At 46.9% G+C, this 13505-nt stretch overlaps 1 protein-coding gene across 17 annotated transcripts in view; it reads left to right on the top strand.

The window, feature by feature from the left end:
- The window catches only part of ABCC9 (ATP binding cassette subfamily C member 9), an 88251-nt gene that overhangs the window by 67529 nt on the left and 7217 nt on the right, over positions 1 to 13505 (top strand). For all 17 annotated transcript variants that reach the window (XR_014555554.1, XR_014555555.1, XM_083699845.1 and 14 more), the window contains 5 exons: positions 955 to 1062; positions 4579 to 4699; positions 6306 to 6436; positions 7054 to 7132; positions 12279 to 12387. Coding sequence is in view for 15 of the 17 variants with exons in the window: in XM_083699845.1 (XP_083555971.1) it covers positions 955 to 1062; positions 4579 to 4699; positions 6306 to 6436; positions 7054 to 7132; positions 12279 to 12387 (548 nt within the window). In the remaining 2 variants the exon portion in view is untranslated. The remainder of the gene's footprint in view (positions 1 to 954; positions 1063 to 4578; positions 4700 to 6305; positions 6437 to 7053; positions 7133 to 12278; positions 12388 to 13505) is intronic.

Raw genomic sequence — 13505 nt, 5'->3', positions numbered from 1 at the left:
GGGGAAGAGATTTGGGGGGAGAAAACCCATCTCCTGCAGATGCTGGATTCCTGCTCCTATCAACTCCAGCCCGCATGGCCACTGATCAGGGGTGATGGGAGTTATAGTCCAACAAATTTGGGAGTCACCGGTTCTGTATCCATCCCTCACAGATTCCACCAGAGGGTTGTAACACACACACGCACATGCGCGCACGCGCACGCGCACGCACACACACACACATTCTTTGCCCAGGCATCTGCAGAATGCTAGGAACTGTATTCCTGCAATATCTGGCGGCACCACATTTGCTACCTCTGCACTTAAAGGCACAGCAGTTGCTGAAAACCTCAGTCACACTCCTGCTCCCCCTGCTGAAATCCCTTCTGCTGTACAATAAGTAAAGGTGCACTAGTCCTTTGTAAGGCAGGGTGAATGTTAAGCAAAGAAATGTGAAATCGATGTATTGGATCCACTTAGAGCTTGTAAAGTTCTATTTTTTTTTTAAAGAACTAGTTCTTGTTCCAGTTCAACGTGCCCAAAAAGGAGCTGGTTGCAGTTCACGTTCTGTTCTTTTACAAAATGAACTAGTTGGGTTTGCATTCAGTTCACAGTTCAATTCAAGTTCATCAGCTTAAAAAATTTTGGGTCGGCTTTTCAAATGCTACAAGCCGCTGTGCTGATGTATAAAACATACTTAAGATGTCTAAGGAAGCATTTCTTTTCCCTACCAATGAAACTGAAAAGTCTAAGTCTAGCCCACATAGAAGAGAATTAATTTGAAGATGAATCCCAAAATGATCTTGATATATATACCCCAAAATGATCTTGATATACGTACAGTTCACCCAGCAATTATGGGACCTACTTTCAGATGTTGTTAGAGATTTTTGAACTAATTCAGTGAACTTTAATTTAACTGAACTGTAGCATAAATCTGCCCCTCACCTTTTCTGTTTTGTTTTCTCTCTGCAGGATTATCTGGGGGCTTTCATTGTTCTCACTGCAGCTGTGGCTTCCATTTCTCCAAATGATGGTACAAAGTCTGGCCTTGTGGGCTTGGGTCTCCTCTATGCATTAACGGTACGTACAGGGGTGCCGACTTATAAAAAATATTGGGGGGGCCCATACCGGGGTCTTGCCCCGGGAAGTTTTCTAAGAGCCGCTCCCGGCCCGTTGCTGCTGCTGCCGCCCGTCTCGTGGCCCCCTCGCCAGCTGAGGGAGGGAGAGAGACCGAGAAGGAGAGAGATGCGTGGTGGGCAAGGCAAGTGCCCGCCGCGCCTCACCTCCCACCGCCCCTAGTGCCGGCTGCCCCCTCCCCTCCCTTCCCCGCGCGCTCGCTCACTCGCTCGCTCTCCTCACCCCAGCTCTTGGCCGTTCGCCCCAGGAACTCGCTGCTGTTGGGGTTGTAGATGAACCTCCGCCACTCGGCCATAGACTGGCTGAAGGGCTTCTTCTCCTCCTTGGCCATAGCAAGAGAGAGAGAGAGAGAGGCTGGAAAGAGAGAGGGAGCTCGGCGGTTCGCGGGCGGCGGTTTTCCCCCTGCTGAAACAACAGCGGCTCCTCAGAACCGCTAAGTAACTCTCCCTCAGTCGCCCGGCGGAAGAGCAGAAGAGAGGAAAAGGAAAGAGGGGCTGGGCCAGTCGCACGCACCGAGCAAAACTACTCACGCCGCCTCTTTTACTACCGTAATAATTATTTGTTTTAACTCATTACTGAATGTATTTTAAAAGGTAACTATCGTCAAACAAGGAAAATAAAAAATACCAACATAATTTTGTGATTTTACAAAGCATAATATAACTAATAATTTTCTTAAATTATTGGGGGGGCAGAGCCCCCCCAAACGAATTTTTGAGGGGGCTCGGGCCCCCTCAGGCCCCATGGAGTCGGCGCCTATGGGTACGTACAGAGGTTTACAGTACTTGGGCGCAGTTCATTTTGATGAAAGCTGCACCAAACTGAACGAGAAGCTCTGCAGGAGCCAGTACAGATCCCACTTGTTTTGGTGCACTTTGCACAGCAGAATCTGCCGGTGCCTTGCACACTCAAAAACCAATCCGCTGGGTTCACAGCCACCGTTAAAAGAATAAAAATAAAACCCGTACATGGTTCACTTCCCAACACTCTCAATATTGACAGAAACAATCTTGCAAGTTATGGATTCAAGCCAGGGCTGAGGGAGTTTGGAATGACTTGGATCAGCTTCTGGTTTTACGAGCCAATTGGAAATAATCATAACAAAGTCACCGAGATTCCCAGGCCCTGAGTGCTCCCAAAGAAAGTGCATGCAAGGACTTTAGCCTTCCCAAATCCAGCTTTCGACAGGGGATCCACTTTACTGTCCTTTTAAAAAACAAAACAAAAACAAAAGCAAAACCTCGTTTCACTTTCTAAAAATCTCTACTTTTTTTCCTGAACCTTTGTAAGGAGCTTTTACAGGACAGATCAGCTTGAAAGGCAGGCTGGATATTTAGGTAAAAATCAAGTGATGAAATCTGCCTCTCTTTCAGAGTAGCACAGTCACGCATCCTTGCTGTACACAGAATTGTAGAGTTGGAAGGGACCACTGCAATGCCTTACAGCAAAGGAAAAGCAGGTCCCTCCACAGACTGAGGAATTTGCAGTCTAAATTTCAGCAGGGGGAAGAGATAGGAGGGAAGGGAGTGGAAAAGTTGGAGGAGGAAGGGATAACTTCTATCTCTTCTGAAAACTGCCTGAACAGCCCCTCCCATCCCAAGCCTGTAGCCTCTTCTTCGTCCTCTCCTCCTCCTTTAAATTTTATTTTTAATTTTGTTGGAAGTAATAATCATAAATAAATAAAAATAAAAATATGCACCCCACCACCGAGACCACTCCATTGTAACTATCCAACCTCCCAAAATTTCAACACGTCTTGCGATGGTTTGACCCCTTTCCGTTTTAACAGTACAAACTCTATAAACACCTTCTCCTCAAAATCATATTCTGCATATTCCCTTAATGGCACATGCTAATTGAACGTTAATACAGTCATACCTCGGCTTACAGACGCTTCAGGTTGCGTGTTTTCGGCATAGCTGTCAACGTTTCCCTTTTTAAAAGGGAAATCCCCTTATTCCGATTATGATTCCTCGCAAGAAAAGAGAAAAGCTGACAGCTGTGGTTTTTGGGTTGTGCACCGCGCCAAACCCAAAAGTACCAGAACGGGTTACTTCTGGGTTTCGGTGCTCATGCATGCGCAGAAGCACTAAATTACGCTTTGTGCATGCGCCAAATTGCGGCCTGCATGTGCGCAGACGCAGCGCTGCGGGTTGCGAACGTGCCTCCCGCAGGGATCACATTCGCAACCCGAGCATCCACTGTAGTTATATCACCTCTTTATATCGTCTTCCATTTTATCTCCTGCATGCCCCTTCCACTTCCTAGCTATAATAATTCATGCAGCTGTCAATAAATTTGTGAGCAAGTCCTTTACAGCCTGCGAACCTTCCACCCCAAGCCCCTGCTTCTTGTCATAGCCTTGCACACCTGCCCAGGTGTGCAAGCAGTGACAAGAGCCAGGAGCAGCAGCAGACTCTGTTCCACTTGATGCTGGAGATGGTGCTCAGACAGCTTGTGAATGGCCGTTGGTGACACCTGAATCAAGCCACTGTACACAGGGTGCTACGAGGTTATACTTTTAAATGTTTCTATGCTATTATTTCTTATTACATTTATCTACTGTCCTTCACCACAAGATCTCAGGGCGGTTCACAGAATAAAATACATGGTTTTTAATTGTTTTTACATGCTTTTAATAGGTTTTCAATTTTTGTTTTGAATTGTATTGTTTAAGCATTTGGATATATCCTTTAGGAGGAACCGCAGTACACAAATTAAACTAGTAAAAATAGTCAGCGTAAACCCAATGGTATGTTGCTGTTGTTGTTTAGTCGTGCCTGACTCTTCATGACCCCATGGACCAGAGCACGCCAGGCACTCCTGCCTTCCACTCCCTCCCACAGTTTGGTCAAACTCATGCTGGTAGCTTCGAGAACACTGTCCAACCATCTCGTCCTCTGTCGTCCCCTTCTCCTTGTGCCCTCCATCTTTCCCAACATCAGGGTCTTTTCTATGGATTCTTCTCTTCTCATGAGGTGGCCCAAAGTATTGGAGCCTCAGCTTCACGATCTGTCCTTCCAGTGAGCACTCAGGGCTGATTTCCTTCAGAATGGATAGGTTTGATCTTCTTGCAGTCCATGGGACTCTCAAGAGTCTCCTCCAGCACCAGAATTCAAAAGCATCAATTCTTCAGCGATCAGCCTTCTTTATGGTCCAGCTCTCACTTCCATACATCACTACTGGGAAAACCATAGCTATACAGACCTTTGTTGGCAAGGTGATGTCTCTACCCAATGGTAGAGATGGAGGCATCACTCAATGGAGACATCACCCAATGGTATAAATCTACACAATCATTGGTTCTGCTTATCCGGCTACCATTTTAAAACGGCGACTCTGTCAGCACTGTTCGGACTTTCGAAAATGATGCATGGATGAATGAAGCCTCACTCCATCACATTGTACTACTAGCGGCCCGTTTCCATCCCGTGAAATTATCCTATTGTATCATTTCAGATCACCAATTATTTGAACTGGGTGGTGAGAAACCTGGCCGACTTAGAAGTACAAATGAGTGCGGTAAAGAAAGTGAACAGTTTTCTCAACATGGAGTCAGAGAACTACGAAGGCACCATGGGTATGTCAAAATGCTTACGGTCCTGTTCTTCATGCCTGCTGACCTCACTTCTGCCCCATAGATACAGTCACTATAACTTCTGAAAGAGCACACATCTGTAAAAGCTGTGTGAACTGGTTCTGTTTGTGCAATCGGGAACCTGACTTGATTGCCAACTCTTTTCCAGTTCTTTCCTACATTTGTAGGCTCTTTCAAAAGTTATGCTCAGAAGGTGGAACAGTCGGTGTGGTCCCATTCCTTGATTTACTCATAAGTAAGTGATACTCAACTAAGGATATTGACAAGCTGGAACGTGTGCAGAGGAGGGCAACCAAGATGACCCAGGGTCTGGAAATCAAGCTTTATGAGGAACGGTTGAGGGAGCTTGGTATGTTTAGACTGGAAAAGAGGAGACTGATAGGAGATATGATAGCCATCTTCAGATATCTCAAGGGCTGTCACATGAAATATGGAGCAAGCTTGTTTTGCGTGGTGAGTTCCTGCCTCCTCAGTGGAAATAATGACACGTGACACAATTATTAAGGTTAACGGACTAAATAAGGCCACAACTTTATTGGTTACAGGTGATGAGCGGTATTGGCTTAGGCATTGGTCCTAACCAACTATATCCGACTTCAGCCTGTCTGCTTGAAGTCTGAGAAGGGTTAACCACCAGTAGGGGGAGTCTTGCTGATGCACATCAACTAGGAACTCCCCCAGGGTCACCGATAGGGGGCATGCCTTAGGCCCTCACCTCCCCAGGCTTCAGACATGGCCACGCCCCCTGGAATCCTTTATCGGACTACCCTTCAATATGCGGGGTAGGTGATGGCGCTACCTCCCCTCTTCCATCTACAGAACTATACCAGGAACAGCTGGCAAAGAGGGAGATCTCCAGCCGCGTTCTGCTATAAATAGGGCAGGCCATGCCCCCAGAGCCAGCCGATTGGCTGGCCAGGAGGTGATGCGGCCAGGAATCCCCCCAATCATGTGTGACGCCTGCAACTCCACCTCCTCCGAAGGGCGGAAGTGGCTTTCTCCTGCCCCAGATGGTAGGACCCAAACTAATGGCTTCAAGTTACAAGAAAGGAGATTCTGACTAAACATCAGAACTTTCTGACAGTAAGAGCTATTCGACAGTGGAATGGTCTCCCCGGGGAGGTTATGGACTCTCCTTCCATAGAAGTCTTTAAGCAGAGGTTGGATGGCCATCTGTCATGGATGCTTTAGTTGAGATTCCTGCATTGCAGGGGTTGGACCAGATGACCCCTGGGCCTCTTCCACCTCTACAGTTCTATGATTCTAAATCAGCATCATGGTAGACCTGCTGAAATGAAGCCTATTGATTTTAGTTGGTTTTCTTTGACTATGACTTGGATATCACCCAATGTATACAGTCTTTACACTGCTGTTCTATCTTAAGATGAAGCATAACGGAGTCAAGAGCCTCTAATCCAGTTGGGGGCTCTTTGGTTGTATATTTTGCTCATCTTTCACTTAGATGAATGTCTTTATCTTGTACATGCATATGAGCCAGAGAGCAAAACAATATTGCGCTTGCATGCTAACTGATCGCATAGATAAGGCTTCCAAGCACTGACGGTCAACGACTTCATTCATTTTCCAGATGTTTCTCAGGTCCCCAAAGACTGGCCGCAAGAAGGGGAAATCAAGATTGAAAATCTGTGCGTCCGATATGAAAACAACCTGAAGCCTGTTCTCAAGCACGTCAAAGCTTACATCAAACCAGGCCAGAAGGTTTCATAAATTTATATATTTATTAAAATTTTATACCACCTTTCATCCAAGGATCTCAGGGCAGTTTACAGTATTCAGACTTAAATAATTATACTCTCTCTACCATAAAGTTAATGAAGGATGACCATTATCACAGATGTGAGATATATATATATATATATATATATATATATATATATATATATGCCAATTTTAAATAGGCCCAAACCCTACCGGTAGCTATCTCAAGGAACTAAATCCAAGTAACCAATTCCTTTCTTGAATAGGAATATATTTAACTTGAACTATTGCTGCATACTGGCCAAGTGTGGTTCATAATTCATTCAGTTCAAACAAGTCTTGAAAAATCTGGATTACCTTCCAAACTTTGATGGAACTTTAATTAATTTAATTTAACACTACCCTGTATCTGTCTCTTGCCGAGTGTCCACAACCGCTCCACTGCCAAAGCTCACCTTAAAACTCAACGTGCATGAAGTGTTTCTCCATCTCTGGAAGTTAAAGAAAAAACATCATGGACTTTTGGGGGGATGGTTGTGTGGATTTGCTCGCTGTGGTCTCCTCCCCCAACCCTCCAGCGATGCTCAAGAAAAGCCACAACAAACCTTCTCTTTCAGGTTGGGATTTGCGGTCGCACTGGCAGCGGAAAATCATCATTGTCCCTGGCCTTCTTCAGAATGGTAGATATATTTGATGGTGAGTACCTGGTCACTTCTTAATATTGTTTGTGCCACCTGTGAATTATCAAACCAAATGCAACTAAGCAGCCATAGAGCCATAGAACTGTAGAGTTGGAAGGGATCCTGAGGATCATCTAGTCCAGTCCCCTGCAGTGGACCATAGTTAAAAGTAAAGGGATCCCTGACCATTAGGTCCAGTCATGGCTGACTCTGGGGTTGCGGCGCTCATTTCACTTTATTGGCCGAGGGAGCCGGCATACAGCTTCCGGGTCATGTGGCCAGCATGACTAAGCTGCTTCTGGAGAACCAGAGCAGTGCACGGAAACGCTGTTTACCTTCCCGCCGGAGCGGTACCTATTTATCTACTTGCACTTTGACGTGGTTAGGGATGGACAAATAGCTCAGCTTCTCTCAAGTTCTCATTTTTTACCCCAATCCTCAGTTCCAATTTGCCACATTTCCACATCAGTTTGCGACACATCTTCTCAGAGCCCTCGCAAAAATTTGTCTGCACATTTCTTTTAATATACATAGGTGAGGTCAGTTTTAGTCATCCACAGAGTACATCCATTGTAATCAAGGAACTTAAGTGAAATCTAGGTGGGTTCCCATGAAGCAAAAGACACAGTGATAACAGTAAGAACCTTTATTGAACTAACAGAACTGGACAACAGGGGCAAAGCAACAGCTTATATACAATTCTGAAGGCCTGGGCCACTCCCACTCCCAACGTGATTGGCTGTCTAAAGTTCCAAGCTGCGAATCATGACTCTGAGTTTAAGGGCCAATGGCAGAGGCCCAAATCCTGAAATGTTCTGCGACTGGATATCATGTATCAAATCAGAGCACAGGGGCTCAGACTCCTTATTCCAGACTCAAGCTCAGGCAAACACAGACCACTAACATTAAGTGTCTTAATTCTATTGATTACAGTTGGTCGGACGCGGGTGGCGCTGTGGGTAAAACCTCAGCGCCTAGGATTTGCCGATCGCATGGTCGGCGGTTCAAATCCCCGCAGCAGGGTGCGCTCCCGTTGCTCAGTCCCAGCGCCTGCCAACTTAGCAGTTCGAAAGCACCCCCGGGTGCAAGTAGAAAAATAGGGACTGCTTACTAGCGGGAAGGTAAACGGCATTTCTGTGTGCTGCTCTGGTGCTGGTTCGCCGGAGCAGCTTTGTCACGCTGGCCACGTGACCCAGAAGTGTCTGCGGACAGCGCTGGCTCCCGGCCTCTAGAGTGAGATGAGCGCACAACCCTAGAGTCTGTCAAGACTGGCCCGTACGGGCAGGGGTACCTTTACCTTACAGTTGGTCTACTCTGAACGCCACTTCATTGGCTGCCAGTCATATTTTTTCAAGCAATTTCCTCTGATACAACACATTTTTGAATGCTCTTTTCACTCATAAGTGCAGTTCCACCTAACAGGTGCACTTGTCTATATGTTTTCTTCTGTTGGAGAACTGTATCACAAAATTTGAGGAAGTGTGGATTTTTGATGGATAGCTGCGTTTCCCTTTGTGCACAGTTCGGGGAAGTGTGAATTAGACAGAATTGCATTAATATGTGATACAGACTGAATTTCCTCCCCGCTCCCCTAATCGTGTCCCACCAGGGACTTGATAAACCAGTTTCCTGCCTTAGGAAATATCACCTGGGTGGGAATCCAGTATCACTCCCTGCCTATTCCAAGGGCAGGAAACCTGCTTGGGGGGGGGGGGAGAGAACTCTAGATGTTATTGGACTCTTAACTCCCGTCAGCCCCAGCCAGCATGACCAATAGCTAGGGATGAAGGAAGCTGCAATCTAGCAACATCCGGAGGAGCTCGGGTAAAGGTAAAGGTAACCTGACCATTAGGTCCAGTCGTGACCGACTCTGGGCTTGCGGCGCTCATCTTGCTTTATTGGCCGAGGGAGCCGGAATACAGCTTCTGGGTCATGTGGCCAGCATGACAAAGCAGCTTCTGGCGAACCAGAGCAGCGCACGGAAATGCCGTTTACCTTCCTGCTGGAGCTGTACCTATTTATCTACTTGCTCTTTAACGTGCTTTTGAACTGCTAGGTTGGCAGGAGCAGGGAGCGAGCAATGGGAGCTCACCCCGTCACGGGGATTTGAACTGCCGACCTTCTGATCGGCAAGTCCTAGGCTCTGTGGTTTAACCCATAGTGCCACCTAGCCCATTTTAATGCCTCACCTTTACTGCCTGAAATATACTCTGAGTCCTGTAGTAATTTCATGCTCTTTATTGCAGCTTGTAAAACAGTGATGGAATTGCACCCCAAACCTCAGGCTTTTATATACATTATTTACACAATGAGTCCCGTCTGATTGGCTGATTCTGCTTCCCTCCTGGACCCTGATTGGTCTTTTCCTGCTGGCCAATCAGTTGTTGCATTCTACGACCCTACCAGCCTAATAGGCTGATTAACTTCTTCCTGGAACCTGATTGGTCTTCTCCTGCAAGCCAATCAGTTGTTGCACTCTAGGATCGCTGTGGGTTAAACCACAGAGCCTAGGACTTGCCAATCAGAAGGTTGGCGGTTCGAATCCCTGCGACGGGGTGAGCTCCTGTTGCTCGCTCCCTGCTCCTGCCAACCTAGCAGTTCGAAAGCGCGTCAAAGTGCAAGTAGATAAATAGGTACCACTCTGGTGGGAAGGTAAACAGAGTTTCCATGCGCTGCTCTGGTTCACCAGAGCGGCTTGGTCATGCTGGCCACATGACCCGGAAGCTGTACGCCGGCTCCCTCGGCCAATAAAGCAAGATGAGCGCCGCAACCCCAGAGTCGGCCACGACTGGACCTAATGGTCAGGGGTCCCTTTACCTTTACTTTTACCTGCCTATTGTTCTAGGTTCCAGGGTTAGTACATAACACTGCCACTAAGCATTTGTTCCAAGCTATTCTCTCCTCTCCTTGCAGCTAAAGGCTTATGCAGCCAATCTTCTAAAAGGAAGAGCCAAAACACAAAAGGGCCATATCCTATTTCACGGCTGAGTTAGATCAGCCTCCCGTAGTGACAGCTACATTAGGTGCTGCTTTTTCTCTGCCCCCATGTCCAGCACGTCGTAAATTATCCCTTCAGTAGCATCGTTAATCATGCACCACGGAATCAAAATATTTCCTTTATGGGAAGAACAAAAGAGAATGGGAGAAAGCGGGGGGAGGGAGCAAAGGAGCGAGGGTCAGTCAATAATTCTCCGTCAGGCTGGATCGGATCAGTAAAGGGTAGGTGCCTCTGTAGGCTGACCAGGAATCTGGATCCAGAAGTGACCCACACATTTTGCTGCTCTTCCTTAGGGCCACCCCCCACACCGGTATGTTCATTTAGGGCTGATGGATAGCTGTGTTTGGTCTAGCAGAGCCTAGCTTAAGATTTAAGAAGCAAGCTAGCTGATCAGAAAAGACCTTGTATTGCAGGCTCATGAGTCATGATATTATGACTCTAAAAAGCACACTCTTTCAAGTGCAAGCAACGAAATACATTTGGGCTACTTCAGTGCCTTGTGGTATTCAGCGTTGTTGATTCTCAGCACGTTCCCAGCCAACATGTTTGCCGCTTCCTCCTCCTATTAAGTGCCCCTAAGGTAAAGGTAAAGGGACCCCTGACCATTAGGTCCAGTCGTGACCGACTCTGGGGTTGCAGCCCTCATCTCGCTTTATTGGCTGAGGAAGCTGAAGTACAGCTTCCAGGTCATGTGGCCAGCATGACTAAGCCGCTTCTGGCGAACCAGAGCAGCCCACGGTAACGCCGTTTATCTTCCCGCCGGAGTGGCACCTATTTATCTACTTGCACTTCAACATGTTTTCGAACTGCTAGGTGGACAGGAGCAGGGACTGAGCTACAGGAGCTCACCTCGTTGCATGGATTTGAACCGCCGACCTTCTGATCGGCAAGTCCTAGGCTCAGTGGTTAACCCACAGCGCCACCTCTATTACTGGCTAATTAATCAATTGCTGCTTTATATTTCAACCACTCTTATACACCTGTCATTTGGGCTTGGGGTTCAAACTATTGCACTTACATCAGAAAGGACAGAAGGAATGGAGATGAAAGTGTATGCAGTTCCCAGGATGTGTAGCTGGGAGTGACAGATGAGAATAAGCATTGTGTTTGAACTGGAGAGTGATGAATCTATGAAGCAGCAGCATCAGGAAAGATCTGCGTTCTGCCTTGGTAAAGCCCAGCTACCAACACCCCCTCACTCTAGAGCTGACTCTTTCCTAGCTTGCTGTCTCTCCAAATGCTTTGGACTCCAACTCCCATGAGCCCCAACTAGCATGCCAAACGGTCGGGGGTGAAGCGAGTTGTAGTCCAAAATGTATGGAGAGCACCGGTTTGGGGAAAGGCTACTGTATAGCCTGAGACAGAACAGAAGATGAGGCCATGCAGGTGCAGTAACTAGCCCAAGATAACTTTAGTGGCCAAGTGCCAGGAGTTCAGCCTGCACTTGAGTAGGACCCTGGCAGAGACACATGCCCAACTGGCATGTTCTCTCCCTCCTGGACGATCGTTTGAGAGCTTCAAAAGCTTTCTTCTGCCTGAACATCACAGCGACCAATGCCAACCGACACCGGCATACTTAGGGATCCGCAGAGTTTGCGCATCAAGCGTAACAGACCCTAGCAACTCAGCATTTTGGCTAATCTACTTTATTTACATATAAACACACACGGAGTACTGCAACATGGCTCCCCCCCTCTCTAGCATCAGACAGCAAAGAGAAAGAACAAAGGACAATAGTCCCACTTCACGGAACACAGTAACACAAACATCCTGTCTCCGTCACTTCCCACTTTGTGGAATCAAAACATATACCATCATGTGATAGACAAAAACCCCATGACTGCAATCATGGAGCAGGAATTCTAACATCAAGTATATTGCTCCAAAACATTATAACACCAAGCCTGCTGCATCGCCCACTCCCCCCGCTCATTTCTCTGAGTAGGACCCTAGACCTCTGTCCCCAAAGCATAGAGTGGCTGGGGAAACTCAGCCAGATGGGTGGGGTATAAATAAATTTATTATTATTATTATTATTATTATTATTATTATTATTGACTCAACAGACATTTGAGGTTGTTTCCAGGTTCCTTTCTGCCTTTTTGTAGGCTTTATTTACATCACTGAGCACCTCACTTGTTGTGTTTTCTATTGTTCCAAACAGGCAAGATTGTTATCGATGGGATCGACATTTCAAAGATACCCCTGGATATGTTGCGCTCAAGGCTATCCATAATCCTGCAGGATCCCATATTATTCAGTGGTTCCATTCGGTAAGCCAAATGCCTCCTCTTTCAGTTCCCTTGGCTGGTGAGCTGCGGTGTTGCTGTGCACCCAGAATTTTGCATAGTGGGGATTTCAGAGAATGTTGGCGCAATCTTTGGGTGGGACTCAACTGAGTCTTCCCCAAGCACAGCTAGGGCAGCTGTTGCTTTTGAACCTTTTCACTTGTGGATTTGACCACCAAACAGGCATGCGCAAAGCACACTTGTAAACCAGTTCCGAATTGCGTGGAACATACCACACAGGTCCTGAAACAGGATACCTAATACTCAAAGGTTCCCCTACGTGGCGATGCTCAGTGAGAAAGCAAAGGCTATCCATCTATTTCAGGCCAGTCCTATTAACTGGAACTGGGGTCCTTAAATCAGGAAGTGTTCCCCATACGCACTCGCCTACGATTCTGAGTCTCCTATTGTGACTCACTTTTCTCAGAGACTATGACAGACTGATGGAACATTGGTTGGGGTGGACTTGGAGATATTTACGTCTGCCTAAATGCTGTTGGTGGAGATGGGAGAGGACGTCCCAAAGTCAGGTTCTCACAACCAGTATATCTGAAGGTCCAGGACACCTGAAGGAGCGTCTCCACCCCCATCGTTCTGCCCGGACACTGAGGTCCAGTGCTGAGGGCCTTCTGGCGGTTCCCTCGCTGCAAGAAGCCAAGTTACAGGGAACCAGGCAGAGGGCCTTCTCGGTAGTGGCACCCGCCCTGTGGAACACCCTCCCACCAGATGTCAAAGAGAAAAACAACTACCAAATTTTTAGAAGACATCTGAAGGCAGCCCTCTTTAGGGAAGCTTTTAATGTTTAATAGGTTATTGTATTTTAAAATTCTGTTGGAAGCTGCCCAGAGTGGCTGGAGAAACCCAGCCAGATGGGCGGGGTATAAATTATTATTATTATTATTATATTTTATTTTGTTGGAGAATATGAATGATCTTGTGTCACACTCTCCACATTGATATATGTTCCCAGACTGGCATAGGGCAGGAGGAAGAGTGGAAATGTTTGATGGCTTTAGATATGTTTATGTTGGGCTTCAGGTTTGCTTGTGTCCTTCCCTGCTTTCTCTCCCACTCTGCTAATTCTCTCGCTCTGGGAAGAATGT

The sequence above is a fragment of the Podarcis gaigeae genome (genome assembly GCF_964106915.1).
Source record: "Podarcis gaigeae genome assembly, chromosome: 10".
Lineage (NCBI taxonomy): Eukaryota > Metazoa > Chordata > Lepidosauria > Squamata > Lacertidae > Podarcis > Podarcis gaigeae.
The sequence above is the reverse complement of the archived record's forward strand: the minus strand, read 5'-3'. Positions and strand labels throughout refer to the sequence as shown.